This window comes from Doryrhamphus excisus, chromosome 10 (genome assembly GCF_030265055.1).
Source record: "Doryrhamphus excisus isolate RoL2022-K1 chromosome 10, RoL_Dexc_1.0, whole genome shotgun sequence".
Classification (NCBI taxonomy): Eukaryota; Metazoa; Chordata; class Actinopteri; order Syngnathiformes; family Syngnathidae; genus Doryrhamphus; species Doryrhamphus excisus.
Window position 1 is genome coordinate 16,531,858 of NC_080475.1, and position 14,260 is coordinate 16,546,117.

At 42.3% G+C, this 14,260-nt stretch overlaps 1 protein-coding gene across 2 annotated transcripts in view; it reads right to left on the reverse strand.

Annotated features, from left to right (window-relative positions):
• LOC131136967 (forkhead box protein J3-like) overlaps window positions 1-14,260 on the reverse strand; it is a 46,167-nt gene that overhangs the window by 21,886 nt on the left and 10,021 nt on the right. For both annotated transcript variants that reach the window (XM_058084352.1, XM_058084353.1), the window contains exons 2-4: window positions 12,961-13,467; window positions 4,040-4,114; window positions 1,971-2,054 (exon numbers count right to left, since the gene is read on the reverse strand). In XM_058084352.1, the coding sequence (XP_057940335.1) occupies window positions 1,971-2,054; window positions 4,040-4,114; window positions 12,961-13,353 (552 nt within the window). In that variant the 5' untranslated portion in view covers window positions 13,354-13,467. The remainder of the gene's footprint in view (window positions 1-1,970; window positions 2,055-4,039; window positions 4,115-12,960; window positions 13,468-14,260) is intronic.

The following is a 14,260-nucleotide window of genomic DNA, read 5'->3' on the forward strand; positions in this document are numbered from 1 at the left end:
GAGAGGAGACCAGTTTTGCCGTGCTATGATTAAAGAGTCTGAAGGTTTTTTTTTTTTAATGAAATGACACACACAGTTTGTGTGTGTGTGTGTGTGTGTGTGTGTTGGAGTGTACATGAAAAAACAAGTGAGCTCAGGCATTTATAGCACAAACTGCACAGAAAAGCAGTGCCAGTTAGGCTGCCGTGTGATGTAACAGTCGGCCAGTTGGTGTCAGTTCTCAGTTCTAGATGAGCTCTTTATACTTTCCTGATCCTACAACAGGCTGAGGTTTCATTACCTTAACCGACCCCTGTGACTTACGTTTCTGTTAACATCTGACTATCACCGTTTTATTTAATGTTCCTTAAATCATTAGACCAGGAATGTCAAATTTGTTTATGATACCCAATCACTCCAGCATTTTTACCAATAAATTCATGAATGGAATAAGAATTATATATATATATATATATTGTGTAAGATTTAAAGGGTCTGACAATGGAAACATTTGCTTGTAATATATTGTGTCGAAGCATACAGTATGGCGCTCACACTGAATCCGATCCAGCTCCGTTGCAGCTCCAGTGAGGTCTCCAAAAGATTGACCTAAGATTGAAATCCCTGTAATATGCCCACATTAGCTCTGTGTACGGCACAAAGGAAAGAAAGGGGCTGAGGTGCGGCTGTGCTGCAAAGTGCGCTGGCCACACCCCGTTGGCGCAGCGCAGGCGTGGCACAGGACAGGGGCACTACGAAATTAGAGCCGATGGTGTTTAACTTGTGATCAGCTGATTAACACACTATTTCAGTTTACTCCCATTTATTCTTTTTTTCATTTTCAAGCTCAACTTCCAACCTTTTTAAGATTCAACAGTGAAAATTTTTCATAATTGTCAAGGGTTGAATGAATGGATCTCTTCACACTTAAGGCACCTCTTTGTATGAAGGTGAATAATGAAACAGTTATCAATCTGGATCAGTGAAGGAATTTCAATGTTAGAAGTGAGTTACCTTTCACCAATCAATCGTTCTTCCAGGGTGCTGAGCAGTATGGTAATCGGCTTTAAAAGCTACAATATTCAGAGTACATACTCTCGATACAGAGACTCTGAGAAAGGTGACAGCTGCAATGAAGAGCTCAGTGTGCTCTCTTTGTGTTGAAATTCACAAGGTTCACGACTCAACCAGCCGCAGTCTGCTGGGTTGATGCGGGGTTACATATATTTATAGGCACGCTTGCTGTCAATCACTTTCTCCAAAACCCATTTTTCATTCCCCGCTTGCTCTGCTCAGACGCTTGTACCTGCTGTTTTTTTGTGTATGACATCTTCAACATGGCAAGTCTAGCAGCCTGCAATTAGCACACACTTACATCTAGGTCAGCTCCGCTTGATCTGAAAGAAAATAACATGTAGCGACTGCAAGATGCTGGGGAATGTGTAAAATAGTCATTTCGGTGTGGTGATAGTTTGGTTCATTTTCTGTACAGGAAGGGAACAAAATGCAAAACAGAAATCTGCTCGGCTGTTGTGTATACAGATTACATGAATTTTAAATGTAATAGAAAAAAGAAAATTGCTAGAAGGCAATTTGTCAATAAATATAACTAAAAACAAACAAAGCAATTCTAAAATAAAGGAAATAAGAATTAAACATAGCATACAGAAAAAACTGAAGGCTGTGGGGGAAACCTTGATACATTTTGTGCATTAAAGATGTCCTCATCCTGGATGAGCGTAGCATAAGACATAAGGTATCTCCAACACCCTCATCAGTGTGGAAAACCAGAAATCAACTGGCTTACAAGAAGCTCATCTATTCAAGCCACACAGAGAGATGGGGTCATACATTACTCATCCAATCCCAGCCATCTTTCAAAAACCATAGCCTCTTGGTTCTAGCCATTTTTGATGCGTGCTTTGTATCCTATCGCATATCTATCCCAGAGCAAAGACAAAGACAAACAGAGCAGTGGAAGCACAACTTACTCTTTCCCCAGACCGCGGCCTCTTCTTTGGCCTGCTGGGTGCCGTGTCGTCCTTAGGGTTGGTGTCTATGGCCCAATAGGAACCCTGAAAATGAACACATTTGTCGGAAGCAGCTATTTGGCATCATTTTTACACCAGCTCCATGGTGGGTTATTTGACCCAAAAAAAAGCAGAGACTTGTGGTGTAACTGTGTTAGTTAGCAAAGAACTACAGTCGAATGCTGATGACATCATCGACCATAGCGCATTTGAGATGTGACTTTAAGGTTCTGTTACTTGCGTTCAAAATATTACAGGGGTTAGCACCGTCCTATTTGGATAACCTTGCTGTACCCTATTCTTCATCCAGAAACCTACGCTTGTCTTTCGACAATCCCAAGAGCCAGTTAGAAGTATGCAGGATCTAGAGACTTTTCTATTCGGGCTCCAACAATGTGGAATGCCCTACCGCCTGATATTAGCGCTGCTACGTTAGTAGAAAGGTGTAAGTCCCCATTCAAGACTTATTTCTACACTTACTAAACTGTAGTTTTGTACTTAACTTACTACTGTAGTTCATTTTACTTAGATTTGGGCTTACAAATGTACATTTTTTCAAATATTCCCTAATTGCTTATTAAAGAAAATGCCAAACGTGGACCAAACACATTGTGTAATAGTCAGTGGGTGTCTGTATAATTTAAGGATTGGTTTTGGAGGCTATATAAAGGCCCAGACAAGGCCAGCATTGTTAGTCCAGTGAACGGCTTCATGCCACGTCGATCACATGAGTAACAGGGTATGGTGGAGGCCAGTTTGATATAGCCAGGCGTATGTATTGTTCCCAAGCCACAATCACAAACATGCATGAACGCCACGATCGACCGCGTTCAGGGAGAGAGAGAGGGACAACTCCCGACCAGGGTGGCTACATCTAGCTGTATAGCATAGGAAACACCCGGCAGGAACAACACCCGAATCAGCAGATTCAGTATTGACTGTTGTGACTTTGTGTTTATCAGGCGCCATTTTCTCTTGTTAAGTTTTTATTTTTAAATTACTCTTGAAACGTTTGGAAAATCCAGCAAAATAAAAATGTTGAAAAACATGGTCTCAACACGTTTCTATTGACTGTCAGTGTGCATGAACTACAGTTTTGTCATGTGGTTTACACGTATAACTACAGTAACATTACCTGGGACAGTTAGACCGCATTCACACATAGATCCGGAGTGTATTTGCCCCCACTCCTTGAGTATGAAAGTGGAAGACCTGTCCATGTTATGAGGCCAATTCTCCGTGCAGACAGTGAAGATGTTCTCATCTACTGTTTTTCCACGTCTGCATCCAATTGAGTTCCTCCACTTTTACATGGTTGCTGCTGCTTCCTTCCTCCACTCACAAACACCAGCTCCCAAATAAACAAGGAGAGAGGAGCAAATCAATTGCTTTGAGTTGCTTGATTTCCTCCTGGTCTCTCTCCCTTTCATTTTCTTTCTTTCCATTTCCAAGGAGGTCCAAAGCAGAAGAGAAAAATTCAGGAGGAGGATTCGGGCCACGCGTACACACACATGCAGACACACACAGCTTTCTCCCCAGCATCTTCCCCCCTCTCTTTCTTAGCTCCCTCATCTTTGCCTCATCTCCTCCCCTCGTCTCTCAGTCCCACATCACTGAACAGTACACAGCCAATTAACGTAAGCACATGCATGATTTAGCTTCTCGCCCCCCTCCATGGCTTCAAAGAATCCACGTTACATTCTCGTATCGACCTGTTCGATCCAAGGTGCGAATTAAGGTGCCGGTCAGGTCCGAGTCCGGCTAAACCAGGATGAGCTGCTCGCTTTGTATGTCTTTGCCGACTACTCCAGCTCAAGGATTCACTGTGAATTATTGAAACATCTTCGCTCTAATTCATTTTTCAATGGAAAATCCCGGCAGCACAGCAGCCCCCACCCCCCGCCCGATTGAACAAATGTGGCATGAGGGCATCTAAACATTAATTGATTAAAAAAATAATAATAAAAACATGTGATAAGTCATCCTAATCATGTTCATCATGCAAGTTGCATTGTTGGCCAAGGACTTACCTTCCCTGGGTCGTCTTTGGACCGAGGCACTTTCAGAAAACACTTGTTCAAGGACAGGTTGTGTCGTATTGAATTCTGCAAGGGAGAAGAGGAATGTTTTTAAAACCCGATATGAAGGAAATGCTTCCAATTAATACAATAAGCTCATTCCACAACTGTAGTGCAGTTGTAGTGCAGGCGGCACCCCTGTGCTCAGGGCCAGGGCCAGGTCCAGCCCCGAGTGGGTGCATATAGCATAGGCATATAAACACCAAACCAGATGTGTCAGTGCCGCCATCAAGTCAAGACTGGGACACCTGAAGGTAGAGCAATCCTGTTGAAGAAAGGAGGGTCGGTGGGTCATAGTTACGCATGACTGAATAAATCGGATGGGGGGGGGGGGCAAGGTTGACACAATATGACCATACAATATGTGACTGTGTGTGTGAATGCACAAATCCACTTCTGCGATGCACCTTCTGATTTGTGTGTAAGACAGACAGAGAAAGATGTTTTCATATCACTGCAAGCCAACCTGACATGAACCTGCTCTCCCTTCAGGCTCCTTTTCTCCACTCATCTGCTGTTGCTAATTAATACCACTGGGGAGGAGGAGGAGCAGGAGGAGGAAGGGGAGAAGGAATGGGCTGAATTTCTCCACTCCATCTTCCCAATTCACAGAGCTTCACATGGGCTTTTTTTGAGCTCATGTATAAGTACAGACTGGTCTACTTGCGTCCTACGGTGCACATCGAGGAGAAAAATATGTGTTGGGGGTTCGGGGAATGTAGAAACCACAGTGGTAACATCGTAATAGAGTAGAGAAATCCGAAAAATCTGTCTGGCCATGTATACTCCTGATAAAAAATTTAAGACCGGTTGAAAAACTGCAAAATGTAAAAATTTGCAAGGTTAGATTTTAAGGTAGGTTCTAATTAGAGGTTCAAAATACAAAAATAAGAAGACCAAAAAGGAGACCTCGGCAGCATTAAGCCACGGCCCCAACCCGCTGTACTTGCAAGTGTGTGCTGTTTACTTGCAAAAATGTGGCCAAATTTTGGGAGTCTGTACATGGTGTGTATACCACCTCGGTACGAATTCGAAAGCACGCAGACACGAAGTAGCACTTTTAGTGCAGGAGGAACTTTCGCTGCGTGGGGCTGCGTCCAGCTATGGATGAATTGTGAATTTTCTACAGTCAGCAAAAAACACTAACCAGGGCAGGCGCTAACCAAGGTATTCTTTAACTGAAAATAGGATTAAAAATGTGATCAAATCAGAGGTCTATATTTTCTTCACAACGTGATGTTCCACTGTAGCATTCCCTCTGACTATTCATGATGACTGCTTGGTGCTTCCGAAATGAGTGGGTGCCTGTGCTGCTTAATACAGATTGCTGAGGGGTGCAGCTCCTGGACTCGAAGAGGTTGCTTACATAAGGCAGCTTTGACAAGCATGGGTGACTTTTTGACTAAATGCAATGTGATATAATGTGATATGTGACAAAAAAGTAATGTTTTGGGGACACGCTTTGGGGTGGATGCCGTGTGTGATGCTGTGTGTTTGTGAGAATGTGTGCATCTGAGATTATGAGTGTGTAGCAACTAAAGGTAAGTACTGCCGATAAGGTTCAAGTGTGTGCATGTGTGTGTCCATTTGAGGAATGCTGGTGAAAGAAATCAGAGGGATATTTTGGCCAAGGGCAAAGGAAGTCGGCACTGTGTTTCAATGCTGCAAGCATGTAGGTTACATAAGGTCAATACAAAAGGGGGTCATCCAAAATGCTGTTTCCCCTAAACTGACATACTGGGATTGTCTGTTTGAACAAACACGCAACAAGAGGTTTTATGATGACTAAGAAATGGATTATTTCAGATTGGCTTCCTTTATGTCTGAGTTGAAATACCAAATTTTTCTGGGTGTGTCTGCAGGAAGCCACCGGGTCCTGTAGAGTGTGGCACACAGATAGCCCGCTAAGCTGTATTCACCAAGACTACCTGCCATGCCCTTCAGGATAACTGTATTAGGGTGTCGGTGAGATGTGAAGAAAGCTCTCAATGAAGGGCAATACTGCAAGGGGAGCAGGTTGCAGAGAAGAGGGTTGACTGATAAAGTTTCAAGGTAAGACAGGAAGAATAGAAGGAAGGAGTGCTACGCTAGAGGAAATATAGAAGCTGCCGTGAGCGGGGGGTGTGAGCACGGTGACTGATTCATGGGTTGTTGGTAGAGGTGTCACGAGACACTCATTTCATTGGGCAAGAGTGAGATTGGGTCTCGGAAAACCAGACAAGATTTTAACTTTACTTTACTCTACTTTACTAAGCAAAATACAATGAACTATGAAAATGATATGATAATATATTGCAATCTAGTCATTTACTTTCTACTACGTTCCACTCTTCTCTATGTGTGTGCTACTAGCCTAGCCTTCTGATAAAAGAAAGGGTTCATTCTGTTCATGCCATTGTTCTATGGAACAAGCCATGAACTCTTCCTGCCTGTTTGGAGGCAAGACATGAGGAAAACTGACATGCATGCAAATGGCAATATATATGGATACCGACAAAATTATCAAGTTAATTTCCATTTATTGTGTGATTAATTCATTTATTACTGCCACTGTCTAGCACTACCAAACATTGGAAAGGAGTTCACAGGCTAGCAAGCCTCCTGCTTGTGTCACATCAGCTTAGCCCACTTTCAGCCTTTATTTCAATGCAGCCTTTCCAGAATAAGAGCCAGATCAATCTAGGTCGCAGGGCAGCAAGAGGTCACGGTGGCACACTTTCTGCTGATCGTGGTGTCAAGCCAAACATTCTGGAGAAGTGACAACTTCTGTCAGAGGCTTTCCGAGGGAAGATGTGACAGAAAGGGAAAGAGGAGGAGGAAGAATCAGATGCTGGAACAGGGCTTGTGATTGCATCCTGGATGTCAAAGAAAGATGCCTGACAGCTTGGGCTTTCATTCACATGGAGTCAAAAGTATGAGGATTCAGAGGTGAGTTTGTGGTTTGGTTTAATTCATTTTGAACATGCACACAATTTATACTTAAATACTTCACAAATATAAGTCACAGATCTGCACGTCCAAGAAGGAGTAGGAAGAAGCAGAGCTTATTTAATGTTACCCCTCTTCCATTTCAGTTACACTGAATTAGTTTAGTGCCTCTTGCTTGTTGCAAGTACAGAGAAATGCTAAGGCAGTGCAACCGTATGGTGCAGTGATAGTCAAAGATGTACCTCCTTTAAGGAACTTAAAGAGACTACAACAGACTTAATGATAGTAATAGCTACTCCCTGAAATGACAATTTGAAATGACAGTGGAAGACAGAAAGACAGAAATGACAGTTTCCAAACTTTCCAAAATTCCACAGGTTTTGGCAACAAATAGACAAAATCCAGCACACTTTTTAAAAGCTCTAAAAAGCTCTAAAAACCTAATAGGGGCTCATAAACTGACAATGCCAGTCACAATCATGCCTCCAGGCCTCAAATTTGGCAGCAGAAAGTTATTACCTGATAACGCCAAAGTTTGCAAAATACATTGGAGTATTACTTGCATTAAAAACGTGTGGATCAAGATTGTGTGGCGTGATAGACAAGCACAGAGAGAAACAATCTGATACAGCGCATATCCTCAGAGGACTCAAACATGCTGCCAATGCAGGTCACCACTTATAACATTAACAACGTTTGGTGAGTGCTCGCTAAAAGTTAAAACACCACTGTTGAAAATACGGACCAGCCAAAGGTCAGGCAGGGGCGACCGGCTAATACGCTGCAGTATAATTGTAGCATTCCAAAGTGCTGGCAAAGACCCGGCTACGGCCGATTATTATCACTCATATGGAGCGAGTTACAGGCCTGGTCTCTTTAGGAGGGGGGTGCCGAGCTGGACGGGTGCCAAATCCTTGAGGAGATAGCAAGTGGAAATTCTTCTGTTTTAATTAAGAATTTAATTCTGAGACTGCTCATAATGATTAGTGAGTAATTATAAGCTCTAACAGTGTTTCATATCCAAATATAATTACGAGCTGCACGTATGTGTGCACGCTATGTGCAGACGTCTATGTCTGCGTGTGTGAGTGTGTTTGTGACTCTTGGGTGATAATCTCTGTTTGCCCATCAAAGGGCATCCACAGTTTTATATTTAGTGGAGTGGGGGAGCAAAGGAGCTTCGTATTGCTTCATTAAGAAATGTCATCACGTGCAGAAGAAACCGATGATAGGATTCTTTCACGCTTCACCTTTAACTCAAACTCGGCTGAGCCCACACATATTACTGCATATCTCCAGATAGAAAACCTATGCCCATGATTCATGCTTTGAAATGGAAATTCACATACTTATGAATACAAAATGTAAAATGCAGACAAACACTTTTTTTTCTCCAAGGTCCTGTTCAGCTCCTGAGTGTTCTGATCCCGAGCACAGCCACTTCAAACTAGTCACCAACCCATAAGCACTGATTTATGGCTGAACATTGTCATATATTATTGGTGCACAGTGTCGAAAATTGCCAAAAAAAACAATTCATGGCAACTGTTTTGCAATCAAGGTTGCCATGGTTACTTAAAATGCACTTTATCAACAAAACAATGGTGGTCCATTAACACTAGCCTACATGAAGGGTACATCCACACACTCAACATCTGGCCGGCAGACAGTACCTGCATGACATAGACTTGGAATGTAGGTGTATAGCACTTTGGTATGTGCTGGGTTTTATTATGGGTTCTGGTTGATACTGACGGGGAACAACGCCACTGGATAACTTGCAGTTCAACCTTAATAGTTGATAATATTATTATCAAATATACTTAATATTATAGTATTATATTATACTATATATATAGTATATACAATATATAGTATTATAATATTATACTTAATATTAGTTAATACAGAGCAATGACTATTTGAAATGTCCAAACAAACACTAAATTGTTCTTTCTCTCAGGAATGCACAGAAAAGGGAAAGAACTGTGTTCATGTTTCACATCAGGATTGGGAATGATGGGCAAAATGTTAAAAAGTTCAATAACTACAGATACGTATGTTCCCACTAGACCAGGGGTCGGCAACCTTTACTATGAAAAGAGCCATTTCACCCACTTGCCCACTAAAGAAAAATAGCCTGGAGCCACAAAACGTTGTATGTTTAAAACAACATTGGAGGGAAAAAAAAGACGAGTTGGAGTACTCTCGCTAGTACTGGAGATAAACTTTTGTTTTTAAATGAGCTCTAATTTATTTTTTAGAATCGTCAAATAACTCATTAATAATAATTAATAACTCAAATAACTCAAAGTATTACTCATTTCCCTTCATGTTAACCTGTCAGAGAGAACTGGATAGCATCCTGTCTGCTCATTCAGTCACCAGTCAGAACTCAGTCAGGATGCATTCATGGTCTCACACAAAGTTGGATTTTTGTAAACTCATAACAAAGACGTGCATTTTCACCACACGGGTGCTAAAAAATATTCAAGCATTGCAAAGGGAGCCGCAACAAAGAGGCTGGAGAGCCACATGCGGCTCTGGAGCCGCGGGTTGCTGACCCCTGCACTAGACCAAAACAACCAAATTAGAGATTGATTACAATAAACCAAACGGAACAAGTGTAAAAGTTTTTTCTGTAAAAGTCATTTCTTATTAATTTGTTAACCGCAACAGGGGGACCTATACCCCCCTCCCGCCCCCCAACATCAAACAACAATGACTATTAAATGCATTTTAGAGTACATGTGTGCAGACAAGCCTTTTTTTTTAAATGTGTATGTATGTGGTGAGGCTGTTATCCTGGTTTCAACCCTGCCTTTCCTGCACTCTCACATTATCATACAGAGCAGACGGAGCGCGTGTGTTGGGTAGTAAAAGTCTTCTCTGCTCACTGTCTCTCCCCCCCACCCCCACCCCCAATCGTCTCCTCTCCTGCTGAGCTCTCCGTGTGTAATCTGCAGACTGCACACGTATACTCTGCTTACCTGGGTGGGAGTCGCACAATCATGAGTATGTATGTAAGTGCATGGAAGACGATGACAGAGAGGGTGAACATCACGTACCCTTGGACATACGAAATTTGTGTGTGTGTGTTTTGGCGGGGATAACAGCAAATAAAAAAAGTGTGCATGCCTTTCTACATGTGTACATGTGTGAGCTACAGATGTCTGGCCAACATGCCAATCAGACAATTTCATGTGTGCGCGTGTCTGTGCTGGCGTCTCACCGTGTACAGCTGACAGCAATCACCTGAACTGGAATGAACCATGCTTACGTAACCTACCCAGTGATGGTCATAGCTGGTATGAAATAAGTCCAACTGTTGAACATGCATAATACTTATCCAGCAGGGGGCACCATCTGAGTCAATGTATACACACAGTCCCAGACTGGGGGGGTCACCAAACCCACCATAAAAGTTTTGGCACGATTGGACCACGTAGAATTTGGTTAGAGCAGTTATACATTTTTACCAGTTTGTGGCGCTATGGAGTCAATGTATAGACCCAGTCACAGATTGGAGGGTGACCTAACCCACCATAAAAAATTTCAGGATGATCGGATCATGTCTCAGGGAATAATAATAATAATAATAACAACAATAATGTTAATTGGCGACTCCAAATTGTCTGAAATAGGTATGAATGTGAGTGTGAATGGTTGTGTGTCTATACCCTATGACTGGCAGTCCAGCCTCTCGCCCGAACAGCTGGGATAGGCCCCAGCACCCCCTGTGACCCTTGTGAGGAACAGGAGTAGAAAATGAATGAATAATAATAAGAATAAGAATAATAGTTAATAATTAAAAGTTAATAATAATAATTTTCAACCAGGAGGGGGCAACACTGGTGCCAAGGTGGCCATGTGGTCATGTCCTGTCTGATGCCCCTACCCACCATCAAAAATTTGGGACAGTCCAACCATGGCGAAGGTAGTTACGGCAGATAAACATTTCCACAATAATTACATAACGGAAAATTTGTCTCATTATTTTAGCGTAACAAAGCAATTGAAGAATTCTGACATGTTGTAACCCAAATTCTGCTCAAATGACGACTATGAAATGAATACCATGAACAGAATAGAAACCCTAACAAAGTGGATGTATATCGTGCATGTGCAATATGCATAATTCCATTGAAACCAAAGAAAGGACCATATTAATACAGTGGACTCTACAAATCTCTAAATCTACTCTAAGCAGCACATTCTATTAGTGCCTTGCTGACATAAAAACACAGTGTGCATTATTTATATGGTAATGACCTCGATGAAAAGCCCCCTCCCCTCTTCTTGCTTTAAAGCCCCAGCACCAATCTCACGGACGAATGCCAAAGCGTGTGAAAATAAATCCGCCACGAGTGTGCGGCTTTAATGATGCTACTAGAATGCAGCTGCACACGCAAATCAGTAGAGGTGTAATTACGGGATCGAAAAAACATTCTGGCACCCAAATACAATTGGAAAAAGGGGAAGTCATAAGCTGTGCTGACAGACAGCCTGGAAGGTCTCAATAAACCCGATCCTCTCCTGCTGAATAGAACACTAATTGAGTGAGTCCTGCTATGAAGGTAAGAAGGGCTGCCCATTCCACCCTTTTTTGTCACCACTTTTGTATCGACACTCAGGGAAGAGCATATTGAACATTATAGACTGGGAACAATTAGTCAAAGTGTAAAAATAAGTGTACTAACAGGCAGAGAAGGAAAAGGAATTAAATGTATACATTAGTTCAGGGGTTCCAAAACTTAACCAACTCAGGGCCCACTTGAAAATCTAAAAAATGCCCGCGGCCCACCTTTGTTCTATAAACAGTACATAGACGAAATGCTGCATTCTCGGAGCACTTAAGTTATTATTGTTATTATGATTATTATTATTATTAGAAAGATTCAGGATTTAAATGAAAGCAGGGGGATAAAGGAAGGCCAAACCTTTAACCTAATTAATTCTCATACTTCTTATTCTCATACATAACTGCATCCAAGACTGGCATGATGACCAGAGAGCTACGTTCCAATCATAAACTATATAAGGTTCCTAAAATATTGTAACAGGTCAATAACACTCAATAGGTTATTATTTGGGCCTATAAATATTTGTTTTTAATCGTGCAGTAAATATTTTACAATAAAAATAATATTTGCAAAAATGAATCATATTTTTAATGACCTCTCATGGCCCACCTGCAGTACCACCACAGACCACCAGGGGGCCGCGGCCCACACTTTGGGAATCACTGCATTAGTTGATACTTGGCTAGCAATAATAAGGAATTTGCAAGGCACATCCAAGAGCATCACCTGTATCCTTTGCCTACATTTACAAATGGCTGAACAAAACACAGTAGATCTGTCAATCCTAGTGCACTAAAATGTCGCGTTTGATCATATTTCAACCTGTCAAAAGGGTTTGTCAGTCAAACTCCCAATTTATTCCATTGTTCAGCTCTACAATACTAGTTCAATCCAACTACAGTGTCTAGACATTTTGCAGGGTATACAGCAAAGACCTGATTAGCTTCAACTTTTAAAAAAAATAAAATGCACCAGCATGCGTGATAGGAAATTTAAGCATGAAATAATTGGTGTCATCCTCTTCCTTTTGTTCACCTTCTCAAGAGCTAATTGCTCCAAAACTGCAGGACCTGCTCCACCATGTCTACGACTCTGTGACAGCACAGATTCCGACTTCTTAACTTATTGTCAGCCTTAATGACCTCCAAAGTTTTCATGGTGAGGCTTGTTTCTTTCTCCCGTGTCAAGAACCTTGCAGAATTGATGTTAATTAGCAACCTAATTAGCTAACCACCTTCTATATTATAGCTCATTGCTATGGTTAGCTAATTGACAACCACTTCTGAACTTGAGAAATCCCATACAATTATGGTCAATCATAACAAAACGAACAAAGGTAAATGATGTTTCATCGGCGCTTACCTTCCAGCCGCTGCCTGCTTCTCTGTAGTAGGGGAAGTTGTCACAGATCCACTGGTAGATCTCACTGAGTGTCATACGTTTGCGAGGAGAACCATTGATGGCAAAGGTGATGAGGCTTGCGTAGCTGTACGGGGGCTTGCCGTCTCTGTTTTGACTACTTTCCTCCTGATCCAACGTTCCTGGGTCCAGGTGGGTGCTTTTCTTTCCAGGCCCATGATATCCGTGATGATGGTGACTGTGATGGTGGTGGTGGTGATGGTGGTGGTGTTGTCCATGATAGTGGCCATGGTGAAGTCCTCCCATGTCTCGGTCAGTCTTCTGGATGGTCGCCCTCATGCCCAGTTGTGGAAGCCAGTCCATTGAGGTCAAACTACTTTCCAGCTCAGAGGTCATGGTGTTTCGGGGAGTTGAGAGGTTGAAGGAAAAGGTGAGGGGCTTAAGAGACGAAGCTTTATGGACGCTCTCCTTATGGGCTCAGTGAAAGGCTGCAGGAACCTTGGATCACATCTGCATGACCGAATATAAAAGATGTTTCGTTATAAGAGAATCTTACTTAGAAACTATTGTAATTTTCATCAGAAAATTGTACACCTTCATGGCATGCAAATGTAAACAAACAAAAGTATTCCTATTTTCCTGAGGAAAATGTCCTCCATACTTTGATAAATTGTCATGTAAACCAATGAATTGCTAGTTCAGAAACAAAACACAACCTCCTTGGTGGGTGATGGAGATGGTTACATTCTAATCCTGGTAAAACAGCAGTTAAGACATACTGGGGGTTGTTGAGCGTCTCACTCAGACTTTCACTTGTCACCCAAGTGAAACGTAGATTCCTTCCCTTGTACATGTTCACAGAAGTTTAGCAAGCCTCTTGCAAAGGCTGCTGCCGCATCAAACGAGCAGACGAACCACACAAGATGGTGAGCTCGCTCCCCCAGTCAGCCAGCCAGGCTTCATGCGATATTAATATTGTGCCAGCGCTCAACTGGCCTCGGCATCTGTCCAACCTGATTTAAACTCTCGTCTCTGTCTCTGTGTGTGTTCTGTCGATCTGGATTGCCTCTCACTCTCGTTCCCTCCAAAGTGGAAATGGCAATTGGATCTGCACAATGACTAAAAGCTGGGGAATTGTTTTCACAAGTGCCTGCCAAATGAAGAGGGAGGGGGACAGAAAGCACTCGGGAGGAATTCCAACCCTCTGGAGGAGCGGTAGAGCTTGTGTCCTTCACCTCCTTTGGAACTTCACCATATTGTACATTCACTTTATGTGCCTAATTCTCGTGTTAAATCTACACCC